This window comes from Hippopotamus amphibius, chromosome 1 (assembly GCF_030028045.1).
Source record: "Hippopotamus amphibius kiboko isolate mHipAmp2 chromosome 1, mHipAmp2.hap2, whole genome shotgun sequence".
Lineage (NCBI taxonomy): Eukaryota > Metazoa > Chordata > Mammalia > Artiodactyla > Hippopotamidae > Hippopotamus > Hippopotamus amphibius.
Genome location: NC_080186.1, coordinates 32,863,948 through 32,889,265, shown reverse-complemented (window position 1 = coordinate 32,889,265; position 25,318 = coordinate 32,863,948). Strand labels below are relative to the sequence as shown.

The 25,318-nt window shown below is 46.6% G+C and overlaps 1 protein-coding gene across 7 annotated transcripts in view; it reads right to left on the bottom strand.

The window, feature by feature from the left end:
* Nucleotides 1–24,043, bottom strand: part of CTPS1 (CTP synthase 1) — a 30,521-nt gene extending 6,478 nt beyond the window's left edge. The window contains exons 1-12 of one of the 7 annotated variants that reach the window (XR_009048974.1): nucleotides 23,201–23,737; nucleotides 20,421–20,599; nucleotides 18,307–18,477; nucleotides 15,780–15,880; nucleotides 14,873–14,989; nucleotides 11,663–11,746; nucleotides 11,091–11,171; nucleotides 7,279–7,430; nucleotides 6,013–6,145; nucleotides 3,421–3,509; nucleotides 2,327–2,421; nucleotides 1,656–1,718 (exon numbers count right to left, since the gene is read on the bottom strand). Coding sequence is in view for 6 of the 7 variants with exons in the window: in XM_057707064.1 (XP_057563047.1) it covers nucleotides 1,656–1,718; nucleotides 2,327–2,421; nucleotides 3,421–3,509; nucleotides 6,013–6,145; nucleotides 7,279–7,430; nucleotides 11,091–11,171; nucleotides 11,663–11,746; nucleotides 14,873–14,989; nucleotides 15,780–15,880; nucleotides 18,307–18,477; nucleotides 20,421–20,599; nucleotides 23,201–23,385 (1,450 nt within the window). In the remaining variant the exon portion in view is untranslated. Of the gene's footprint in view, nucleotides 1–1,655; nucleotides 1,719–2,326; nucleotides 2,422–3,420; nucleotides 3,510–6,012; nucleotides 6,146–7,278; nucleotides 7,431–11,090; nucleotides 11,172–11,662; nucleotides 11,747–14,872; nucleotides 14,990–15,779; nucleotides 15,881–18,306; nucleotides 18,478–20,420; nucleotides 20,600–23,097; nucleotides 23,738–23,799 lie in introns of those variants that run through there. The other 6 variants (XM_057707084.1, XM_057707111.1, XM_057707064.1 and 3 more) reach the window with 6 other exon arrangements.
* Between the last annotated feature and the right edge of the window lie 1,275 nt (nucleotides 24,044–25,318).

Sequence of the window (25,318 nt, the reverse complement as noted above, 5' to 3'; positions counted from 1 at the left end):
AACTAATGGCACAACCTAATCATCTTTATTTAGATAATGCATCCTTTTGAGGGCTATTATATTGTCTCAATTTTTTCACTTTTCATTTCAGACTGTCTCTCTTCTCAATGGGCAAATACTGTTTTCTACATTTCTTTCATCCTCAGCATCTCACACATTGTACTACCCAACTGCCCCATTCAAGAGCCAAATCAAAAATTAACTGATTTCAAAACCCAAATATCCATTCTATCCTTTACTGAATTTACTGACTAAGCACAAGGGAAACTACTGATGACTACAAAGGAAAGCACCGAGTCCCTGGCACCGCGTGCCTGCTTGCTCTTTCTGTGTGACGTGTGAGGCTTCGTTCCTCTCCTAAACCAGGGCCAGGTTGCAGATGCAAGTAAGCTCACTCCCAGGTCACTCACCCACCTGGGGACCCTGGTGGGTACAGCAGCAGGACATCATGGCTGTGACAGGGTCCAGGGTGCCTGAGGGCCGCCTCTAGGGTGGTGGGTGGTAGGACAGTGCCTGCCAGAAGCCCAGAAGCCAGCACCAGGGGCGTGCTGCCTACAGAACTGAGCCCATCCTCGCAGGGTTATTGTGGAAAAATGCAACATGAGCCCAGTCCCAACAATAAGCTGGCCACAGGGAATCGTTTGTACCTGGTAAAGCCAGGCTGTTTTTCTATACCTCAGGTTGCTTTGCTGATTTTTCTTAGAACTTATAAGGGTCCTGTGGCAGGCTCTTCCCTTGGTGGCCCCGATGGGGTCGCTGCACCCCAGGGTTCACACCGTGTATGGTCCCCCTCCCCCACTGACTGGGCCCGGCCGTGGGACGTCAGCAAGCTCGGTAAGAGCCTGCACAGCGAGCCTGTCATTTCAGAAGCTGGACAGTCGTCACGCTGTGAGGAAGCTCAGCTGAATTAGGGAACGATGAGGCCGTCCCCCTGTCCCTGCTGGGCAGAGCTGAATGCAGGGCGGGTTGAGCTCAGACACACCACATGGAGCAGAAAACCACACACCGAGTCCGCATGACCCGCAGAATACTGAGAAATAGGAAACCACTGAGTTCTTGGTCTGGACGCAGTAATGCAGTCAGTGAGGCACAGAGCCAGTTTTAGTGAGTATTCCCTGATTGCCAGGGACTGTGCTGGGACTACTCGCAGGCATTATTTCATTCAACTCCTACAACCACGTAAAGTAGGTACCACTGTGATCCCCATTTTACAGAAGAAACAGAGATCCAGAAAGGTTAAGTAAGTGATTTGCCTAAAATCACCCATAATAAGTGATAAAGTCAAAAACAGAGCCCGGGTCTGACCAGCTGCAGCGCCCAAGTTCATAATAACCACACAGCCTCACACCGGCCAGAGTTAGCTTCCTCGCCGGGCACCAGCTCAGGGATGGTGGCCATGGTGACGGGAGTGCAGGCATCTCCAGAGCAGAAGGGGCAGGGGTGGAGCCAGGCAGCTTGCTCAGCTGTGCTCCCTCCTCCAGTGGCTGGTGGTTCCCTTGGAGGAGAGCGTTTCCCCTCAATAAATTCGGCAGCTCCCCTTAGCTGCAGCTTTGAGGTACTGAGAAACTAGGCCTGGCCTCCCCAGCTTCCCATCACCCAACCGCCACCAGGAACGCTGAAGTGAGAATTTAACGAATTTTTAAGTGGACACTTACCTTGCCATCCCAGCACATTTCTTGAAAATTCAACCACTGCCAACTGCATTCCTAAGCACACACCTTGCAGGGGGAGGGGGAAAACAAATGAAACGCCATTGCAAAAGGCAGTTCCCACGTTTCCGACCCGCCTACGTGGACCCTGTGTCCTGATTACCCGCAGAATTCCAGTTACAAACGCTCGTAATTTCCAGCTATAAACATGCAACCCCCTGCTATGTTTCATCTGTACCAGATTTCAAAAACGGGGTTTAGTGTACATGATGATTCTAGGTTTTAGAAGTCATGTGATTTTAGAAATAAATAATATCCTCTTCAGTACTTTACAGCCCCAGGAAGCATCCAAAATCGCTCTGCCCAGTTAGACAGCTGGTGTTCCAAACAAGGATATAAAACCCGGTCTCACATGTCCTGCCAAACAGCTGGGTTCAGTAAATGGACAAGATTTCCTAATTGCTATATCATTCTCTCAAAATTCCATGAAAACTATACGGAGCTCAAGCTGAAACTTTTCTTTTTAAAGATCAGTTTGAATTTCTCAAAAACAGAACCAGATAGGCTTCTACTTGAGTTGCTATCTGGAAAGGTGGCATCTGTGTTTGGTTTCGACACTCTCCATTTTACGTACTGGCTCCCACAGGACACCTTTTCTTGTCTTTCCTACTCCTTACCCAAAAAAGGCTTCTTCTGTTTCCGAGCCCAGGAGATGGCTTGGATTTTCCCTTCGGTCCCTCGAACACCAAATCCCCCTGGAACCAGCACGCCACTGCGCAAGAGAGCACACCAAAAGCACCCCCTTTCCACCAGTCCAGCTTGCAATAACCACCCAAGGAGCCACTTCCAAAACACTGGTGCTATGAAGTCACTCCATACACTTGGCTGCTGGGGCTAGGACTGTGCTTTCAACACTGCCAGTGAGCTGTATAGAAACACTATGGACTTAGAAAATGCACGTAAAACCACATAAAACCATCCACTCTTCTTAGTAACATCAAAAAGTGCTTACAACCAGTAAAAAAAAAAAAAAAAGATGGTACACATGATTGTAGTACCACCTCTGCACAATATTTGTCCCAAGCAGGGATTCTCTCCTAAGTCTGCAATATTTTTTACCTCTCTGCTTGAAGTGCTCCCCTGAGTAGGAAGGGGGCCTTTCCTGGTCCGCTTGGCATGCCACACTGACCACAGAGCTACATGGTTCCATGATATGCAACTGTTCTAGTGAACCAGAAATTCTTACTGATTTTTTATTGTTAAAGATAATAGCTGCCCCCAAATGAACTATTTATGAGACTCTACTGATGGGTGCTCAGCAAATGGTCCGGATGAAAAACCTTTTAATAAGCCTCATCCAGGGAATTCCCTGGGGGCCTAGTGGTTAGGATTCAGCACTTTCACTGCCATGGCTGGGGTTCAACGCCTGACTGAGGAACTGAGATCCCACAAGCTGTGCGGTGGTCAGGGGAGAGGGGGAGTTTTTTAATTAAAATAAAAAAGCCTCATCCATAGATGCATACAGTAAACATTATCAATAAAATGAGAACTAGTTTTCTTCATATTTAATTAAACTGATAAGCTGTATTTCTGAGAGGCTTTAATCCTCCAGTATATAGTCCTTTCACTAATTAAAAGACATTTAAACAATCACATCACCTACCACCAGCACAAGAAAGCACAGTACTTTGTTCATTAAAACAAACCCTCCCAAAAAAAAAAACAACAAACCCCAAACCCCTGGAAACCAAAGGTGGCGAGTTCTGCTTACTGAGCGCTACAGAGCTTCTGCCAGGCCTCGTGGTAGCGTACGGGCTCCTCCTGCAAGGTGCTGGGCTCCAAGTCCGTGGAATCTATGTACTGGGAGAGGTCAGAGCGGAGAGAAAAGCAGCAGGCTCGTGACTCCTGGGCGCAGTCATTCATGACTTCTAAACAACATTACCCACGCTCCACCTTCCTTGATTTTAAAAGAAAGTCTAAAAATAACCTTAATGTATTTACACTTACTAATCTCTTTAAAGTAAACTTTAAGATCTTTTTTATGTTTTAAAGTTTGAGTTTCCTTCCCGAATCATTTAACTCCCGACTCAGCTCTCCAACCGCTCTGCACTGGGTCCACTGGCGCAGACCCTGAAGTGTCCTCTCTGTTCAGGACGTCTCCCCCAGTCCATCTCCCCCCCAGGTCGCTTCTCATTTTTCTCAGTTGTGCTGAAGTATAATTTACATACAATGAAACACCAGCATTTTAAGCGTGCACTGTGATGAGTTTTGTCCCACACGCACACAAGGAGTGACCACCACCTTGATCAAGATCTAGAAAGTTCCTGTCCCCCCATGGCTCCCTCTGCCCCCTGCAAACACCGTCCTCCCTGCCTCCGCTTTCTGTCATCACAGGTTGTGCCTCCTCCAGAACTTCAGACAAATGGAACCAGGCTGTGTGTGGCCTCCTGTGTCTGCTTCCTTCAGCTCCGTGCAACATCTCTTGAGATTCATCTGTGTTGCTGTGTATCACCATGGAGCTTACGCCTTTTTACTGCTGGGTACTTTTCTATTGTAGGAATACACCACACGACATGTTTATCCACCAACTCATCCTGCACAGTTTGGGCTGTCCCCAGATTTTGGCTGTTATGACTAATTGGTCCATTTGTATAAAAATAGATTCTTTCGGTGGACATGTTTTCATTTCTCTTGAGTAAATATCTGGGAGTGGGATTGCTGGGTCACACCGTAGGCGTGTGTGTATCTTTACATAAAACCACCAGACTGTTTTCTCAAGCGCTGTACCAGTTTACACTCCCACACCCTCACCCGACATGCTCAGCCACTTAGGTGGGTGCGTGTTGGTATCTCACTGAGACTTAATTTGCATATATTTCCGTGACAACTAAAGGCATTGAGCATCTTTTCACGTACATCATGTGCATCGTCTGCAGAAATGTCTGTTTAAATCTTCTGCCCGTTTTTTTATTAGGTTGCTCACCTTTTTCCTGCTCCTTCCTGCCTAATACCCTGGGTGACTTCCTTGAACCCCTGGGCAAAATCCAGGAGTGGCCCAGTTGATGGGATTCATGACCAGACCTGACACCCTCCATTCCCACTTTTCCCTCCTCTGAGCTCCCAATCATCTACACCTCCAAGTCCTTGGATATGCGCTTCCTGCTATCGGGAATACCCTTCCCTGCACCTTATCCACCTTCCCAACCCAGCCACGGCCCCCTCCTCACATGTCTTCCACGGCAGTGTGGCCCCTCTTCTGCCTGCTCCCTTCACACCGGAGAGACCTCACTGACTCAGACTCCCCCCTCGGCCTCCACCATCTAACACATGATTGGCACAGGCTACCTCCAAGAGGATAAAATAAATGATGGAGAGAACTAGCCAAAAAATAAGTCAGGGCAGGGTAATGAGATTCCACAATTCTTAAAACACATATTACAGCTCATCCTCTAGGAAGCTGTGTACCAGCACAAAGCAAGCTACCTTTTCATGCTGAGGAGCCCCTGGAAAGCAGGAGGCCAACCCCAGTGCTGATGGCGAGGGCAGCTGCCCGGGCCGTCAGCTCTGTCCCCAGTCAACACTCTTAGCACTGAGCCCCAAGTTCACTTCCAATTTCCATCTCTTCCTGAAAGGCTCCTTCTGGGAGCTGCTTTGCTTGGAAAAAGGTTTAAAGGGACAAGTGGAAGATTTTCAGGCAGAGCTGACACATACAGTACTTCCTCCATACCAGACACATTTCTAAGCACTTCAGATGAACTGATTCTTATAAGGACCCTGCGACAAAGGCACAGAAACTGAGGCCCAAAGAGTGCTAAGTAACTTGCCCAGGGCCACACAGACTCTGAGGCCTGGCCACTTGGCTCTGGAACCCCCTCCCCGAACCTTGACACTCCGCTGCCTCCAGCAGAGCGAGCAGCAGGGGCTGTGCCCTGACGTTCCAGCAGCTCAGCTTCTGCCCAGCACGTCCCAGATCAGAACACGGCAACTACTGTTCACCGGGCACTGCCCGCGTTCCATGCACCAGCTGGGTGACTGGACATATGTATCTGAGAAACCTCCCAGCCCCACGGGGCGGACACCGGCCAGGGGCCGGCAACTGTGCAACATGCTTGCACACAGGACTCCCCACTCCCGGGGTCAACTGACGTTCAGATCCAAGCATTCACTCTCTTGGCTTCTACTCTGACCACACCTCCCCCTACTTCCTGAAAATGCTCTACTGATCTCTCCCAGCCAGGAGCCAACCACAAATCTTTTTGGTTCCTAAAAAGAAATTCTGAGCTCCAATCATATAAAGCAGGCATGCACGCAGCACCTATGAGAGTAGAGACGGCTTCCTTGTAGCTGTGGCACCCCTCCTCACCTTGATTTCCAATTTGTGGTTGATTGCCAGTGCAGAATGCTCCAGGGCTTTAATGACAGAGGCATACGAGTCTGAGAACTTGGTGTATTTGCCCACAAGGGCAATAGAGCAGGTCTCCAGCAGGCGATCGTATCTAGCACACAAAGGTCAAGAAACACCAGATTAGAATGTACATACCCCCGTGAGATCGAAATCACGTCTTAAAGAGGAGAAAAACATGTCTGGGTAGAATGATAAGAGCAACTACTGTCTGTGTTCTATGTACAGAACAGTGAAGAGGAAGCTATTTTTAGATCAACAAGGCAGCAGGCTTTGTAAAGCAAGTAGGATTTTGGAACCTGTTACAAAGAGATGGCTTCAAAATCTGTTCCAAATTTTTCTTTTCTTCTTTTTTTTAAAGTTAAAAAATTAACACACACAGACAATTCACAAGAGTTAATGTGATGAAGGAACAGTCAGATTATGGGCATCCACACACAGTCCGTAGTCATTAAAATGTTTCATTATGAAGTGTAATTAGTAACACGGAAATGCTTATAATATTTTATGAAAGAACGATCATAAAACGGTGTGGCATTTTTGTGGCTGCATAATGATATACAAGCAAATGGACACAGACTGAAAGGGAAAATGTCAAAAATGAAAATAAGCATCGCTGAGCAATGGCGTGAGCGCTCCCTCCACGAGCGCCCAGCAGTGCCGTGCGAATGACCATGCAGCTACGATGCCACACACCCAGTGCCCTGCGGCGCCGCGCCAACAACTGTGCTGTGCTGGGCAGGCAACACAGAGCGCGGGGGCAAGCAGAGTGGGGGCAGCTCTCAAAGCGCTGGCTTGCGACAGCAGCAGTAAGAACAGACTGGACGCCCCTGCTGATCCTTTTGTGGTGTGGGGTGAGCGGCACGTTCCCAAACACAGCTATTTGGGAGCACCCAAGAGTGCTGCAGCCACGGTCCAGCCATCTGTGTGGGCCTCGGGTACCAGGGCTAGCCCACCACCACAGGAGGCCTGTCTACATGGGAGACAAGGGTGATAGCTGTGTGATCTGAGCTCCCTGGAGACCTGGGACTCAGGCCAGCTCCACTAGGACGTCCTCCACCACGATGCAGCTACACGAGGGCTAAGATCCTTGCTTAACACCCCTTATCATGAAGGCCTTTTCAATGTGAGTTGATAGCACAAGTAAGAAAGAGCTGAAATTCTCTGAGCTCCTACGAAAAAAGAGAGAAAAGGCTCAAAGCCCCAGCTCCTTATTATGAAGCAAACCTGTCGGCCATCTCCTTCCACTTCATCAGCATTTTTCGTGGCTGCCTCTCGATAGGAAGGTCAAGTCTCCGGAGGAAATAATCTACAACCCCCTGCTCCTCTAACAACAAGGGGACTCGGTAGATGGACGAGACGTCATGGACACAGATCACCTGTTTAAAAATGAGCAAAGTTTAGTTAATAAAGACAAACAAAAACTAACTGGACTGACAGCTTCCTACCAGCTATTAGGATCTTGGGAAAATAACTGTTCTAAATCTGAAAACAGAGGAAAGGGCAACTTTCTAAAAAATATAAATTACCAAACTGACTCAAGAAGAATAGGATAGATAGTGCCTAATCTCTTATGAACATGGATGCAAAAGTCCTTAAAAAAAAAAAATTTCATAAACCAAACCACACATTAGTTTAAAAAAAAAGAAAAATCATGTCTAAGTAGGAATTGTCCCAAGAACAATGGCTGTCACTGGAATCACCTGGGAGAGCTTTTAAAAATTCAAAAGCCCATGCTGTACCCCACACACTTGAATTTAACAGAATTCACTACATGAACAGATTAAAGGAGGAAAAAACAACAACAAACAAACCACCACCTCAGTGGATGCAGATTTAATAAAAATTCAAAACCAATTCATAATAAGAATTCCTGGTAAATTAGGAATGTTAGAGAAAATGTGAAAATATAAAAAACCCAGAGCAAACATTATTTGGTTTGATATTTAATATTAATGTTTAATATATTTAAAGTCTGAAACAAGGCAAAACTGGTCACTAATCACTACTTCCATTAAATAGTGTACTAGAGATACTAGCTATTACAATTAGATAAGGAAAAAATGTATATGAATTAGAAAATAAGAAACAATGGCCACTAATTGTATATAATATTACTGCTTATCTATAAAAACCAAAGGAATTTACAGGCAGACAATCAGAACTAACAATTTTAGGAAGGCTGCTAAGCTTGAGATCAATGGGCAGAAGTCAGCAGGGTTCCCTACACGTGGGTCTCATTCAATAAAGGAAATATAATTTTTAAAAAATACGCCATTCACATAGTAACAAAAATTATGAATACCTATAAATAAATCTAAAACACAATTCACAAAGATAAATAAGTCTAAAAATCACCTTTATAAAGAAACCTGTAGAATATTATTGAAAGACAGTTCTTTCAATAGATGGAACTGGAACAGCTAGATATCCACACGCAAAAAAGATGAATTTCAAATTTTATTGAAAAGTTACTATCCATAAAAATTAACTCACAATGAATCCTAGACCTACATGTTCAGATCTAAAATTATACAACTTTTAGAAAACACAGAAGAAAATCTTCATGACCTCGGTTAAGTACAGTTCTTAGATATGATACCAAAAGCAAATCTATAAAGAAAAAAATGGATAAATTGGGAGTTCGTCAAAATGTAAATATTTTTATGCTCCCAAAGACACCACAAAGAAAACGAAAAGACATACACCTGAAACTAACAGGACACTGTAAATCAACTAACTATACTTCAATTTAAAAAAAAGAAAAGACAAACAAAAACAAAAGAAAATGAAAAGACAAATCACAGGCTGGGAGAAAAAAAAAATGTATAAATTATATATCCGATAAAAGACTTGCACTCAGAATATATAAAGAATTCCTGTAACTCAATAAGATAATCAACCCAATTACAAAATAAGCAAAAGGGACTTCCCTGGTGGCGCAGTGGTTAAGAATCCGCCTGCCAATGCAGGGGACACGGGTCCGATCCCTGGTCCAGGAAGATCTCACATGCCTTGGAGCAACAAAGCCTGTGTACCACAACTACTGAGCCTGAGCTCTAGAGGCCATGCGCCACAATACTGAAGCCCACGAGCCTAGAGCAGGTGCTCCGCAACAAGAGAAGCCACCACAATGAGAACCCTGAGCACCACAACGAAGAGTAGCCCCTGCTAGTGGTAACTACAGGAAGCCCGTGCACAGCAACAAAGACCCAACACGGCCAAAAATAAAATAAATAAATAAATTTATTTTTTAAAAAATTGGGCAAAAGATGTGAAGTTCTAATTTAAATATAGAAACACGTCACATTTTTAATAGTGACTAATTGTAATGATAACCTATTCTATTATAGAATTGAATTACTTCATTTGCTGAGACAGAATACAGTTAAGTCCCCTACCTATGAACCTTTAAGTTGCAAATTTTCAAAAATCCGAATGAGCATCTGGCTCCAGCAAAGAACCAGGACCTGTGCCATCAAGGTCAGGCGGAGTGAAACTGCAGCTCGCCCTCCGTCCCCTACTGCTGAGCATCCTTCAGCGCTGCCCTCTCCCACCTCCTCTCCCTCCTCCAGTCAGTTCAGTCACTCATCTTGCCTGTTCACTTGATGCCGGCCCTTGTATGCCAGCTGTTGTATTGAACTACTGTACTTTCAAGGTACTGTACTGTAAGATTTAAAATGTTTATTTTTTTGTGTTGATTTTTATGTACTATTTGTGTGAAAAGTATTGTAAACCTATCACAGCACGGTACTATATAGCCGATTGTGTTAGTTGGGTACCTAGGCTAACTTTGTTGGGCTTACGAACAAATTGGACTCATGAATGCACTCTCAGAACGGAACTTGTTTGTATGTTGGGGTCTTACTATATCTAAAATAACTGAAGTGCACATAAAAAGGCTGTTCATAACAATGAAAGTATTCTGATGTCCCTTGTGCTTAGTGTGAAGTCGAACCCCTTTGATGGGCTCCTGGCTCGGGCACTGCACCCAGGAACACTGATCTCAGGCGCCAGGCTCCACTCACACCCTGAAACTGGAGCCATCGTGGAGATGGAGAGGACAGCTGCCTCTAATGGTCAAAGGCTTTCCTCTTGCTCTATTCACTTTAACGCCAGGGCAATGACTTTAATTGTTTTATATCCAACTCCATACTCCCAGAAGTCCTGTGAATGGACTTCTCTTATTTTAACGCTGCTGCTTCATTCGCGCCTCTCTAGGCCAGCTGGGCTCCCCTGCTTAGTTCCCTGATCCTCAAATAACCTAGCAGTAGAACACACCATCTACAACCTAATCAAACATTCCTTGACCTCAACTTCCCTCCTACTCTCCTTCAGCCAAACCTGACCAAAGCCACAATCCCAACTCACCACCACTGGAATTTCCATACCGTGCACCACACAGGTTCCAAAATGCTGAATTTCCCACATCACAGGTAACCTCCATTAGCACCAGTAACAAAAGAGACTAGCCTGCAACGCCTCAGACAGCAGGCACCAGGAATATAACGTTGAATAAAGTGATCCTTGCCCTCAAGAAGCTCAGTCTGTGAGGGGAGACAAACACGATGGACACACACACACACACACACACACGGGAACACATACACACATAGACACTAAGGGGCAGTATGACCGGCTCACCACCAGGACCTGTGAGACACAGGTCACCCAGAGAAGGATTAACCCTGAGGTTTGAGGAGGTGTGGAAGGTAAAGTCTCTCAGACAATACTGTGTCCCAGCTGGGCTCCAGAGGGTGAAAACGCACAGGAGACTGCCAGGCCTCTTACAAGGAGAGGGCAACACCCATTCAGCTTGGCTGGAGCAAACATCAGGAGTGGGGACAGGCAGGAGAGGTAAAGATGCTCGGGGAACCACAGGAGACAAGGGGACGGAGAATCACAGAGCCAGTGGGTGTCAGTGCTTCTAGGGAACAGCCTGCTGCCCCAAATTATCAAATAACAACAAGCCTTGTGAAACTGGAGAGGACAATTAGAAGGAAAAAACAATTTCCCATGATGATGGAATTTCTACTCACTTGCTCAGGTTCAACATGGCAGAACATGGATATTTTCTCCTTCACTGATGTGTCTAGAGGATTTGAGCACCTGCATACAACCTAGACATTTGGATGGACAGAAGGTGTTACAAAATCGGGTTTTTTTCCTGATTGAAATTAAAGTAGACACCACATTGTTAAGCTGGATGAAAATGCTAACTCTTAGCACAATGCACATACACTGAGAAAATGTTACTTGTTTTCAAAACTGAAATTCATAAATCCCAAATTGCAGAAACATGCGAGTAGAAGGACAAATGGACAGATTAATGAGCCCACTGGGGTTTTCCTCAATTAACGTAATGGGGCAGGAAGGACAGGAGAATGAATGACTGGCTGAGAGGAGAACACACAACCTCACACATGCCAGGTAAGGAAATCTTTGCAAACTGCAGCCCAGCTCAAAGCACTAACCCTATTTCTCCACCGGTTAACTTGTTATCGGCTAACTAAACGCAGGCCAAGAAAACAAAGGTTTTGGCTGCCATGGAGGAGAGATCTTAATGAGACAGACAAGATCATGCTGAAACCAGGTAACCAGAAATTCATACCAGATCTGGGGAAAGCCCAAGCCCTCTGAGTTCCCGAACACTGTTCTGGGTGGGTTTCGTCTTCTGTTCCCCTGTTGAACTTGGCTGTTTTACAGAAAGAAAGAAAAAAAAGCTGATTTCTCTATGATGAGGAATTTTCAAGTGTGACTTTTCCCCGAACCTCTTTTAATAGGGAAAATAGATAATTTGCCCATTTACCTACTTTAGTTTTTATTTTTGTCAAAGTTACACATGCATATACTTGAGAGTCAAATAGTTCTTTAAGGTTTGCCCTAAAAGCAGGAGTACCAGCCCTATCTACCCCTTCCCCTTTCCAAACCCTAGAGATAGCCACTCTTCCACTTTTTTAAAAAAATTTATTTATTTTTATTTTATTGGCTGTGTTGGGTCTTTTTTGTTGTGCGTGGGCTTTCTTTAGTTGCAGTGAGTGGGGGCTACTCTTCGCTGTGGTGCGCGGGCTCCTCATTGCCGTGGCTTCTCTTGCTGCAGAGCACGGGCTCTAGGCGTGTGGGCTTCAGTAGTTGCAGCACATGGGCTCCAGCAGTTGCAGCACATGGGCTCAACAGTTGTGGCTCACAGGCTCTAAAGTGCAGGCTCAATAGTTGTGGTGCAAGGGCTTAGTTGCTCCGTGGCATGTGGGATCTTCCTGGAGCAGGGGTCGAACCCGTGTCCCCTGCAGTGGCAGGCGGATTCTTAACCACTGTGCCACCTAGGAAGCCCCCACTTTTTTTTTTAATTGAAGTATGGTTGATTTACAATGCTACATCAGTTTCACGTGTACAGTAAAGTGATTTATATATATATGTATGTGTATACACATATATTCTTTTTCAGATTCTTTTCCATTACAGGTTATTATAAGATATTGAATGCAGTTCCCTGTGCTGTACTGTAGGTCCTTCACTTTCCCACCCTTGAACGATCCTCGTAGTATGCTTTACTGCTACTTCTTGACATCCAGTGTGAGGCACTTTCTAGTGGTTTCCCTGTTGGATGAGGAACCCATTTTTTCACTCCCCTGCCCCCATTCCAGGCACCTGGCCTGTGTCTGCAGCCCCTAGTTCATGATCCCTCTTCAGTGTTTACATATTTTTGAGTATTTAGATACCGTGCACCATAAAACCGTGTGCCATAACTTTTCCTTTCTGGTCCAATTATTTGTTTTCCTTGGTTGGTGTTTTTGGTTTTGTTTTGTTGATATGCTGAGTTTTCTATGTACAAATTATCTTTATTCTCTTCTCACACTTAACAGATACACTTGTTGGGTACAGAATTCTAAGTTAGAAGTCATTTTCCCTGAAGACTTTAAGGAAACAGCTTCCCTACCTTTTAGCTTTCAGGACTGCATGTGAGAAGTCCAATGCCATCGTGATTCTTGAGTTTTCTCTTTAGAGTTTTTTAGAATTTCTGCCCCATTATTCCAAAATTTCACAACAACGTGGCTTGGTGGGGGTCATTTTTCATCTAATAGGACGAGCGTTCAGTGGGCCCTTCCAATCTAGAAACTCCTATGCGGAAATGTCCTTGAATTGTTTAGATCAGGAATCAGAAAACTTTTTCTTTAAAGGGCCAGACAATAAATATTTCAGGTTTTGTGGGCCACAGTGTCTGTCACAACTACACAACTCTGATTTTTTTAAATTAATTTTTATTGGAGTATAGTTGACTTACAACATTGTGTTAGTTTCTGCTGTACAGCAAAGTGAATCAGTTATACGTGTACATACATGTGCTCTTTTTTAGATTCTTTTCCCATGTAGGTCACTAAAGAGTACTGAGTAGAGTTCCCTGTGCTGTACAGGAGGTCCTCATTATCAGCTCTGCTGTTTTAACACAAATGGGCACAGCTATTTTACTTTCAGAAACAAAGGGCGGGTTGCGTTGGCCTGTCTGTGGACCCCTGGTTCACATCGCACTTCCTCCTCCATTTCTATTATTTTTTTGAAAATCCCATTATTTGGATCAGAACTCATACACCAGCCTCGAATTCTCTTGCCTTTTCTCTATTTTCTCTCTCTTGACCTTTCTTCTCTACCTCCTCGGGTATTTCCTTAACCTTCTTTTTCATTCCTGCTATCCAATTTTTAACTTCCAAGAATTCTTTTCTGTTCTCTGAATATTCTTTTTTTAAGGTATCCAGCTCTGGTTTAATAGATGCAGTTTATCACCTCTTAATTCTGAGGATATTAATGATATGTTGCTTGCTTTTCCTTTTTTCCTACTCCCTGCAGAGCCTCAATTTCCTCTAAGTTTCTTTTCTTCTGTTGTTTTGGTCTCTTGCATGCTAGATGCTTTCTCCAAATGTCTGGCCATCACTGGCTGCCAGCTCACTCTCAAAGCTAACTGGAAGTTCTGTGAGTGGGTGGGCCTGTCCACCAGGGTCCTCACTGCAGGACTCTGGCTGGTCTGTTTTCACTGGGGAGCCTTGGAGGGCAGTGTGTTTTCTCCCGGGTTAGCCACACACCCCAAGAAGAATCTTACAATCTCCTATAGAGATGGTCCCTGCCTGGCTGTGATGATTCTGCAAATCAAGGAGAAGAAGGCAGGGTGTCTCACAACATAAAATTACACTGTCCCTAGTGCCTGCTCATCCAGAAAAAGACTACAATCTTTGCCAAGACGGGAGAGGGACTGATGCCCAACTGTGCACATTAGGGAAGGGGATCTCAGGGTCTAAGTGCTTCTGAAATAGCAGTTATGGCAAGCCCCACCCCCCACCCCCAGAGGTGCCCAATGCTGCCCATTCCTGAGTCTTCAGGGCTCTGCGGGGCGAGCAGGGCTGCTTCCCTGCTTTCCCCACTGCAGGCTTAGGATCCAGCTCTCCCAGGTCTGCTCAGTCCATGTCTACATGGCCATCTGCTTTCTGCCTTCCTAATTTTTGTTACTATTGACTCCACCCAGAGTATTTATCTTTGTGAATTTTTGTCTTAAAAAGAAAATCCCTTTACTCCAGTTGTAGTGGAGTTTCATCATGTAGTAAAGACAAATGGACACGTGCAACCCACTGTCTTTAGCTGCAGTTTCCCTGATTAACTGTCCAAATGTTTCCCACTTGATCTTTTCAAAAAGCATGATTATAATAATTTAAAATTCACAAAGAAGTTTTTATTCCCTGCTTCCTGCACCTGACATACTTGAAACAGATAAGAAGTGAAAACCATCCTTTTCCCCTCCTCTCCATCCCCCAAAGTAAAGCTCTGAATGCCTTACCTGAGGGACTAGACTAACGTGAATGTTACAGAAGTTTTCTCTTTTGACCTTGAACTGGAATTGACGGAAGGCCTCAATAAAGGGCATGCTTTCTATATCTCCTACTGTACCACCGAGCTAGAAGAACAAAGTTTATTTAGAGGTTAAGCACTAAACCTTCCTCTTGTGGTTTAGTTTTCTAACAACTGTACTCTATCATCTCAACTCAATGATCAGTAACAGTGTAACACAGACTCCCTGGGTCGGAAAAATGTCAGTTAACGATAATTAGACATTTCTTTGTGCTGAAAGATTACTTTTTATGATGGGCTCGCCTTTCACCAAGGTTATCGTGGATCTTTCCACATCATTTCAAGAAAAAGGTCAGGTGAAAGATGTACTAGGAATTTTATTTGTATGAAGAGTCACAAAGCAAAGAAACCAAAATCTTATCTACTTAGCCATAAAGGACTTCTACATTAAAAAGCAGTTATAAACAAACTGCTGGAACTTTTGAGCCTCCTGTTTTCACAAGAACACTGAGATCCAACAGCTAGGATCAGCAAACTGAATCCAAAAGAGGCTCATTCAGAGGGATGAACATTCTTGCCAGAGGAAAGCTGAAGGTCAGGTCACCTGACTTTCTTGACAGATGAAAAAGCGTCACACCACTCTTATTGGTACAATCCATACTAAGCAAATGTATAAACGCTGAAAAAGGAGAAGTGCATGGACAAAGCATCGCTGTGGATGGTAGAGCCACTCCGCATGACGGGGACTATGCCCTCACCTTCCATGCTGCCCTTAGGAGGGTCTAGGGCTTCACTGGCAATTGGCTTATCAGTTGCTGGTGGCTGACTAAGGAGGAGAAAATGTACACCTGGTCACATGCACAAGCACCATGGAGTTCTAAACAGACTCAACAAACCTCGATAACACACACTTGAGGCTCCAGGCCGTCTTCATCCACAGGTATTAACGCCTGTCTCATTACCCACTCCTGGATTGCGTCTGTGATATGCGGGACCACTGAGGAAGAGAAAAGGCACATGTGGACCTACGCTTCCCACTGGCATTGACTGAGGCAGACACACTCTCTGTGACAACAAACTGCAGAGCAGCAGTGGGTTACAACAATATTTTTGAGACCCTTTTTAAATGCCCTTAACAAATCACACTCCCCTACTGTATCATGCAGTTAAAACTTTGTTGAGGGTAGATCTCATGTTAAATGTTCTTAGCACAATAAAAAAATAAAGATGATTATGACCTTTAAAAAAAAAAATCAAAGAACAAAAAACAGAAACAAATCACACTCCCCCTGGCCTCCCTTCCAGATTTCCCAGTAGTAACCAGAAGCGCTACAAAAAGGTAAGGCCTTGAGGGGCATCCTGAGTCACCCTGGAGCAATGGCCCCCGTGCAGAATCGACCTTGGTTGCAGAACCACACATGGGACTGCACGGCCAAGCCTACTGCTTACAGCTGGGGGCGCACGTCACACCCTTTCCCAAGGACAAGAGAGCGCCAGAACCCTGTTCCATTACGCTTCCAGTTTACCCAAGGGTAGACAATCCACTGCAGAGACAGGACAGGGCAGCAGGGCGGTCAGGGGCACAGCATCTGGGGCCAGAATGCCTGGAGTCAACTCTCAGGTCCACCACTCATTAGGTGTGGATCTTTGGGCAAATTACCTAACTGTTCACAAGCCCAATCTCCCTATCTGTTAACTGGAGGTGAGAGCGCCTACTTCCTGAAGTCGTGGAAGTGTCCCGAGGGAGCCCTGGGGAGATGCTGAGCAGAGCCCGCGCGCGGAGGTGTCACCGACGCCAGCCACAGCTCAGTGCTCTTTAAATCACAGTCATGGAGCTCAGAAGGCCAGCTCCTAAGGGGCAGAGATGACTGTATAACTTGCTGTGTATATCACGGGCAGTGCCGCAGTCAGACTCTATTACCTATTCCACACACAGCAGCCAACGTGATCTTTTACAAACATTAACTCCGAGTTCACCCCTCTTAGGCTTAAACGCGTGCGTGGCCTCCCTCGGCTCTGAGTAAAATGCAACCTCCACGCTGCGGAACGTGGCTGCAGCCCGCATCTCCCACCTGCCCCTTGGTCTCAGGGCAGCAAGTCTCCCTCCTGGTCCTGACCACGCCCCTCGCAGCTGTGGGTAACTGTCCGCACCGAGCCCCCTCCTTCCGCGCTTCCCAGGGCTGGCCTCCCGGCTCACGTGCCCTCTCCTTGGAGGCCTTCCCTGATCACCTGTCCAGACCCGCCTTCCCCACCACTCTCTCCCTCCTCACTCTATTAGCTCCCTCTCGGCTCCTGCCAGACAGCTTGTTTCATCTGTTTTTTCCTCCCGTAGGCCATGAGGACAATGGCCTCCCTGGCCTTGTTCATCATGCACTCCTAGCACCAGTGAGGATCTGGCCGCAGTGAGCGCTCAAGAAGTCGCTGATGAGTGAATAGGTGAATTAACACACTAGAGGCCTAGAAGAGCAAACTGTATGATCAAGATCACTGCAACTCCTAACTGATCCCGTTCTGTGTGCTGGGAACACAGAGAGCTACTCCACTGACTCAGCTCCTTTAATTCTCCCAACAACCTGGACAGGTAGGTATTGTTATTACGCCCATTTCACAGAAAAGGAAACTAGACCTCAAAGAGGGGAAGTAATCTGCCCGTGTTCACAAAGCTGGTAAGTGGCAGAGCTAAGACCTACACATGACCCTCTAGCCCAGAATCCGGCCAGGGTGGCCTAGGGCAGAGCCAGCTGTCAGCGTGACGCTCAGCCTTCAGTCCAGTAAAGTCCAAAGTCAAAAGCAGATTTACTCTCATAACTTAGATGAGAGTCACTCTTCAGCAACCCCTCAAATCTGGACTTAAGCCATTATACTAGACCAGTGGTTTTCCAATCCCACCTTTTAAAAAGCAGCACTAGTCTCAAACGATCACTGTGCAAAACCCCCACACAGCAAACAGACACAAGTGATGCAGTGCTGGTGAAAGCTCAGGAGGACCCAGAGACCTGCTTCTCAGACTCCCCAGCCCATGACCAGCCCAAGGACCGATGGACGTGACGGGAGTCCTTTTCCTTCTCACTGTGTTCCATACACGGAAAGTCCCAGAGGCACGACACACCCTGTCTGGTTTACTGCCCTCATCTAGTTGCCTTCATCACTTCGTACTCATCACTGTGGAAAAACAACAGCTCTCTGGACTCAAGTCATGGACTCTGGACTGTCAGCTTCAATGCCATTCACAGAGAGGCGGGCGCCTACTCAAGTTACTTTTTGAGGAAACAGCCATATAACTCTGAATTTTCAACTAAAGACATATTTCACTAATAGTACCTTGACACTTTTACGCTGAAACTGCACAAAAGGTACATTTTTATACACAAAAGAAATTAAACGGTTAAGATTTTTAAACCTTGAAGGCAAATCCAGTGTTACCTTGGACGGTTTTCCCCAAGTAATCTCCTTTGCGTTCCTTGTTAATGACATACTGATAGATCTTCCCAGTGGTCAGATTATTGTCCTTGGTGAGGCGGATGTCAAGGAAACGCTCGTAGTTACCCAAGTCAAGGTCTACTTCCCCACCATCATCCAGCACAAAAACCTCACCTGCAGTGAGCAGTGAAAATGGTTAGGGTGGATGAAAGACAAATACCCTGGCACAACTTGAGTTCCCAAATATAAACACTTGAAGGGAACAAAGCCTGCAGTAACTTGACGGGAAGCAGGGAAATTTATTTCCAGAAGAGTAAATATGACACAAAAGAAAAATCACCAACCATTCTCCAAAAAGTTAACTCCATACTTCCAGTTTACCACCAAACTCAGTCTGAATTAGAAGATTCTGACACGAAACAGCACGGGATGAAGAGAAGGAAACTACAGCCGTGCAAGACACAGAGGACTTTACGTAGTATGTCATCCACCACTTAAAAGAAAAAGAACTTTTGGGAAAGTCTCCTACTTGAGCAGAGAAAGGTTTAAATGTGATAAAAGTAGGATTCGATCCAAAGACTTAAACAAAGTACATATATTACAGTTGTATTGATTATAAAAACCGGCTTCTAGGTCACACTTTAGTCCAAAACAAAGGGGCGAAATGGCTCAAGAAGTTTCCTTCTACTCCTTTGTTTAACATTCATTCCCTGAAACATCATTCCAGAAATTTTGCCCCAAATGGGTGGCCTCCTACCATCACACTGGGAGACAAGCTCAAAAACGGGAAAGTAAAAATGGTCCCATTTTCCCCTCATCCTCTGCTCTCAAGAATTCTGAAATACTGCTCCAATTTTTCCATCTTTTCCTGACAGTATTTACTACGTGAAGATTTTTGCTCTGATGACACTCATAGATTTTTACCTCACATTAGAAAGTGGGAGTATGAAAACAATTTAAAAACTTAAGAAGTTTTTTTTAACATGTCTTTTTTTTTTTTTTTTTTTTTTATTTATTTATTGGCTGTGCTGGGTCTTCATTTCTGCACACAGGCTTTCTCCAGTTGCTGAGAGCGGGGGCTACTCTTCATTGTGGTGCGCAGACTCCTCATTGCAGTGGCTTCTCTTGTTGTGGAGCACAGGCCCTAGGCGCGTGGGCTTCAATAGTTGCAGCACATGGGCTCAGTAGTTGTGGCTCACGGGCTCTAGAGCACAGGCTCAATAGTTGTGGCGCACGGGCTTAGTTGCTCCGTGGCATGTGGAATCTTCCCAGGGCAGGGCTCGAACCCGTGTCCCCTGCATTGGCAGGCAGATTCTTTACCACTGCGCCACCTACAAAGTCCTTAACATGTCTTAATAGTACATCTACCCCCAGTTTTAAGAAATTACTCTCTCAGGCAATTCAGACAGTTACACATCACACAGCTGGGAGGTAATGCAATAACAAAGAAGGAAGTGCTGTTTCCCAGCCTATCTTAACAGCTGTGACTTGTCACTCACTCTGAAAGATGCCTGTTTTTACTATGCAGACTCTGTCAGCAAAGCAGAACCTCGAGCATACAGATCATCCAAATTCAACATCTATCTGTTGCCTGAATCCCTACAAAGTGGTCCTTTGGCCTCTGTTTGAACACCTCTACCAAAGGGAATCACAAATTCTTGAAATCTTCACCCCACTCTTGAAGAGCACTTACTATTATAAAGATCTTATACTGGGCCAAAATCCATGGCTTTACGACTTCTATCCACCCATCCTATTCTTAAAGATTGGGGCCACAAAGAATAAACATAATCCCTCTTCTCAAATATTTGAAGAAAGTTACCATGTCACCAGGTATCTTTTTTCAAGAGAAGAGACAAACTTTCATTCAGCCACCTACAATATCATTTCTATTACAGAAACCACTAAACTCAAATCACTCCATTGCCTATTAAGATTTCTGCTTCTTCTCTGTCCAAGTGAGCAAAGCATCACTCTGCTATGCTAAGGACCCTTCTCAGAAGGCAGGAAGTGGAGGTCACGCAATGCAAGACACACACAATTTCCAGGGCCTGATATTTTCTTTCACATATTACATAATTATTATTTTTAAAAAAGAAAAAATGCACTTTGCTTACCATGCTCATAAGGAGAGAATGTTCCTGCATCAATGTTAATATACGGGTCAATTTTAATGGAGGTTACATGTAAACCACATGACTTGAGTATCGTGCCCACACTGCTGGCGATGATTCCTTTTCCAATTCCTGATATGACACCACCAGTAACGAGAATGTACTTCATTTTACCCGTTGACCTGGGAGAAGGAAAAAACATACCTCTACAAATCAAACTGATCTGGGTCCAAATGCCGGCTCTGCCACTTTCTAGCGAGGAGGCCTCTAGGAGCCTCGGGTTCCCTGTCTGTCACGTGACTGTGGAAGGCTGTTATATGGGATCCTACCTAAGAAAGGTTGCTGGGATCACTCAATGGCTTTAGTCACATATGACTTGAAAAACAACCGCTAATTAAATAACGCAGCTTTTGTTTAAAGCTTTGACAGCTAACAACCTTGAGAGCCAACCTAATTAAAAACAAACAAACAAACAAATAACAGCTCTGTTGATAGAACACCATGCCCCCAGTGCTGTCTGACCTTGCCACCACACACTGGGATGTCAGGCAGGTGCTTCATTATTTTCCCTACATGGGGAAAAAAACTTCAATCTTGGATGAGCACTCCGATTCCCCAAGAAAGAGATAATGTCTTTGGCTAAACTATAATGTATCACCAAGAAACCACAGCTGCTCTAGGTTATGGAAGACACAACAAAAGAACTTCAATGTTTAAAATGAGTAGCAGTTAAAACTAAAGGTTTTTTTTAATTAAAGGTAGCTCTCTTCTGAAATCTAATAACTTGCTCCTTGCCAGCAATCTCTTCCAGGTACGCCATGAAGCGAGACTGTATATACTGGAGGAAAAGGGCATCAGATAATAAACCAATCTGAAGCACATAATGGGCAGAGGACTCAGAGAGGGGAGATTAGATTAAATCCTAAGAGCAGAACAGTTGTGGCAGGGAACAGAAGAAACAGACTTGGTGAGAGATAAAAGGGGTGAATGGATGCAAGAACAGCAGAGGGAAGAGGTGACCAGACAGACAGCGACAGGCTCACCAGGGAGAATTTATCACTGGCCCCAGCGGGCTTCAGAGGCTCAGAAATATCACGTGGTCAGTAAAGGCGAATGTGATCAAAATGAGAAACACAATCAAAAGTAGAAGAGAATGCTTGCTTTGGCATGGTCGGGGACATTTTCCTCCTCTGGGAACACTTCATGTGAAGCCAAATTATAACAAAAATAAGCTAAGAAAGGAACAAGGAAACTGGGGAGTTCTGCTTAAAGCATTCCCCCACCCCACTCCGCTCCTCCCCAAGGCAGGAATGAGCATACTTGGCAAAGAGATGAGAATGCTCAGAATGTCTCCCCTCCTTGGAGAGCAAGGAAGACACCCAACCATGTCCTGCTCTTTCTATTCTCTGTCGCAGGACTCCCAAAAGCATGCTCATTGGTTTCGTCAAAATGCATACGGGACTCCCAAAAAGGGGTTTATGGACAAATAAGTCAGAGAAATGCTGGCTAAACAGTCCACTGGTTTCTTTAATGCAAGACCTCTGGGAACCTTTAATAAGCTAATGTGCACTGTGATCTCCCAAAAAGGATATACAGTGCAGTTTCTCCAAACTTGCTGGACCCCAAGCCCCTAATATTTGGGGGAAACACTGCTGTCACTTCACAGCTGAACAGTGCCTTACTGACATGTGACTATCAGACCTGGCTACATTTTAGAGATGGGTCCTAACCAGGCATATCCCTGACACTATACCCTAGTCTCACAGACTAAAATTTTGGATGTTCCTAGAAATTCCTCAGCCATCCTGTGTGGGTTAGAAAGTGGGTTACTTCTACAGAAGACTCATCTTATCCATTTGCATTTGACTGGCCCCGATTTTACTCTCTAGGGGAGATGCCTGCAGTTCCCCACAGTGCCTGGCAATAAATATTCCAATGTACTCAGAGACCAGGCAGGAGAGGTTGACAGGACTCACGGGACTCAGTCACCCCCATGTATGGACTACCCAGTACGTAAGTGCTACTGTGCTAGACACTTGGGGGACCACAAAAATTACTCAGATTTGGGCCCATAGCTCAAGTTGCAGTCCAGTTAGTGAGACACAACATTTACAAATAAATGAGTAATCCAGTGATGGCAGGAAGCAGAGGAATAAAGTGTGACAGGTATAAATGCAGATGAGAGAACAGAAAGCTTTCAGTGGCAAGACCAAGGTAACCACCATGGCCCATCAGAGAAAGGTAAGAGAAGTGAAGGGAGGAGAGGACCTAGATGGCTCCTGCGGTGTTGACCTGAGACCTGCAATGGTCTTGAAGGGAAAGGGAACAGAGCGTACAGGAAGGTGATAGCCATCTACAGAACAGAGGTAGGGCCAAGAAAAGAGACGGGGGTGACGGGGGTCTGGGGAGATGGTGGGAAATAAACTGGAAATTTAGGCAAGGGGCCAAAATCATGTGGCAACCTGAATGCTGAATCTGAACTTTAGTCCGAAGGTGATGAGAGGCATGGGAAGGTTTTCAATCACAAAAGTAACTTAAATAAAGATGCATCAGAGGAATTCAACAAATTGAAAGAACAGCAAAGATGCTGTTGTTAAATGCTGAGATCCAGTTCCAGCTCCACCACCTGTGCACTGGGACCTGTCAAGTCACGGAAGCCGCCTGAAGCCCGAGTCCTTACATCTGTTAAACCTGGTTGACAATGTCCGCATCGCCTGTGTCACAGGACTGCTGAGGATTCAAAATTATAATGAGTGTGGACGTAGTGCGCCACGCACACGTACTGAACTTCTTTAAAACGCAGCATCTTCATTCCGGGCGGCCGGGAGGTAAGGCAGCCAGCTGTGGGGCCGAAGCCAACCATTTCCCGGCACCTGGAGGCAGTGCGGCTCCGCGAGCTCCCAGGCCCCTGTCGCCCGCAGGAGTCCGGGCGCGTCGGAGGGGGCCGCAGCCAGGCCGCCGAGCCCATCCCCCACCGCGGCGGGCCTGACTCGGACCTCGATCCCCCTCCAGCGAGGCTAACGCCTTGCCTGAAGGCCGGAGGGGCCAGGGCCGCGGCCGTCCGAATGGAGCGGCGGCCGCCGGGATGCTTGGGGCGGGCTGGGCAGAGGGGGCTCCCGTGCCTCTACGGCCCTCTACGTTCCACGAGCCACCCCGGCACCCCGGGCAGGCGAGCCAGGCCGCGATAATCAGGGCGCTGCCGGGCCCCGCAGCCCGGGCCCCTCGGCCTTTCCCGCCGCCCCCACGCCCCCTGCGGCCGGTCTCCCCGGCGGCGCCCGGCCACGCGGCCCCGTGCGCGGGAGCCGGCTCCTCGCCTGCCTGGCCGCCCGCCCCACTCCCGTTAGGCACGCAGCCCATTGGGCAGGCCGGCGAGGCACCTCACCCCTGATTGGTGGAAGCCGTGTCTGTCACCGGCTGCGGGGCTGTCCCGCGCCGGGCTCGGCTCCCGCCGCGGATTCCTGCACGGGAGAACAGCTCCCGCGGGATCCCTAGAGTCAGCCTACCTGAGGCCGGCTTTAAGTCCTGCCGTCGGCTGAAGAGCTAAAAGGACGACGCTCACGCTGAGCGCCCGGCAGCCAGTGCACCAGCCCGGCCGCATGCGCTGGGCAGTCTTTCACGGAGGCGGGCTCTAGGCGGTGCGCACGCAGAGGCGGGGGGCGGGGCGCGGGCGCGGGCCCTCCCCGGGGCGGGGCCTGGGTGTGCGGGGGCTCGCGGCTCTGAGTGCGCAGGCGCGGGGACGGCGCATTGCCCCACTAGCGCGGCCGGCGCCTAGAGACAGTCTTCCCGGGGCAGCTGCTCCCTGGCAGACGCGAGCGGTTCGAGACCCGGCAGGTGTGGCGTTTCTGCCTTGCAGCCTTTGTCACAACCAGGGGTGCAGGCTTCCTCTCTTGAGGGGGTGGAGACCATGTTTTGACTCACATCCGACAAATCCATCGCCTGGCTCCAGCCCCCCTCCCCAACAGCCTTCTAGCAGGGGCGAGACCCGTCACACCGTGTTGCTGAACGGTCTGACCTTGTGAGCAAGGTGGTGCGACCCCAACCCATCTCTTCGGCGGCGCCCTCTAAACAAGGGATGCCGGCAGTGTCACCCTCCGCCCCTATTACAGGGGAGGCCAAGAGGGAGGCTGGGCGCTGGCTCCTTCCTCATCTGATTGGAGTAGGAATGAGTGAAGCAGAAAGAAAAGCCCGTGTGAAGGCCCTGAGGCCCAGAAGAGCCTCGCCCAGCTGAATTGGAGGCCAGTGTCGCTGCATTGGAAAGAGCCAAGGGGAGAGAGATCAGTACGGCGTGGCACACGGCGCAAAGCATTATACACCAAGGATTTCCTTTCCCCCAGAGGTAGTGGAAAGCCAAAGAAACTTAACTGAGGAAGGGATTTTGTTTTGTTTCAGATATTCAATACAAGCACATTTTTTTTCTCTAAACATCATACAAGTGTATCCTTAAAAAGTAAGTCTCTGTATCCCAGTGTTCTGTTTTCTTCCCTAGAAGCAGTTTATTACCAGTTCTTGTATGCCTTCATTGAAGGATGTAAAGAAAAGGTGTGATGTGATCAGACTTGTATTTCAGGAAAATGACTCAACCAAATGGATTCCAAGAAACCAGTTAGGAGGTTTCTGCAGTGGCCCCAATGAGAGGCTTCTGGCTTCTTCCAAAGCTGAATCACCACTGCTCCTGCTCTGCCAAGCTGCACTCAGCTCCAAATCTAAAACACGCTTGGGATGTTTTACAGCCACACTTCTTTTAAGAAGCATTTGGTGTTTATCTAAGTGCCTGGGATGTGATAGACACTGAGAACATACTTGCCAAAGTAAGGAAGGTGCTATACAAGATATAAAATGAGCCATTCACTCAGCCACTCTACTGGGTCACCTCTTTACCCTTTCCTGTCCTTCTATGAAGC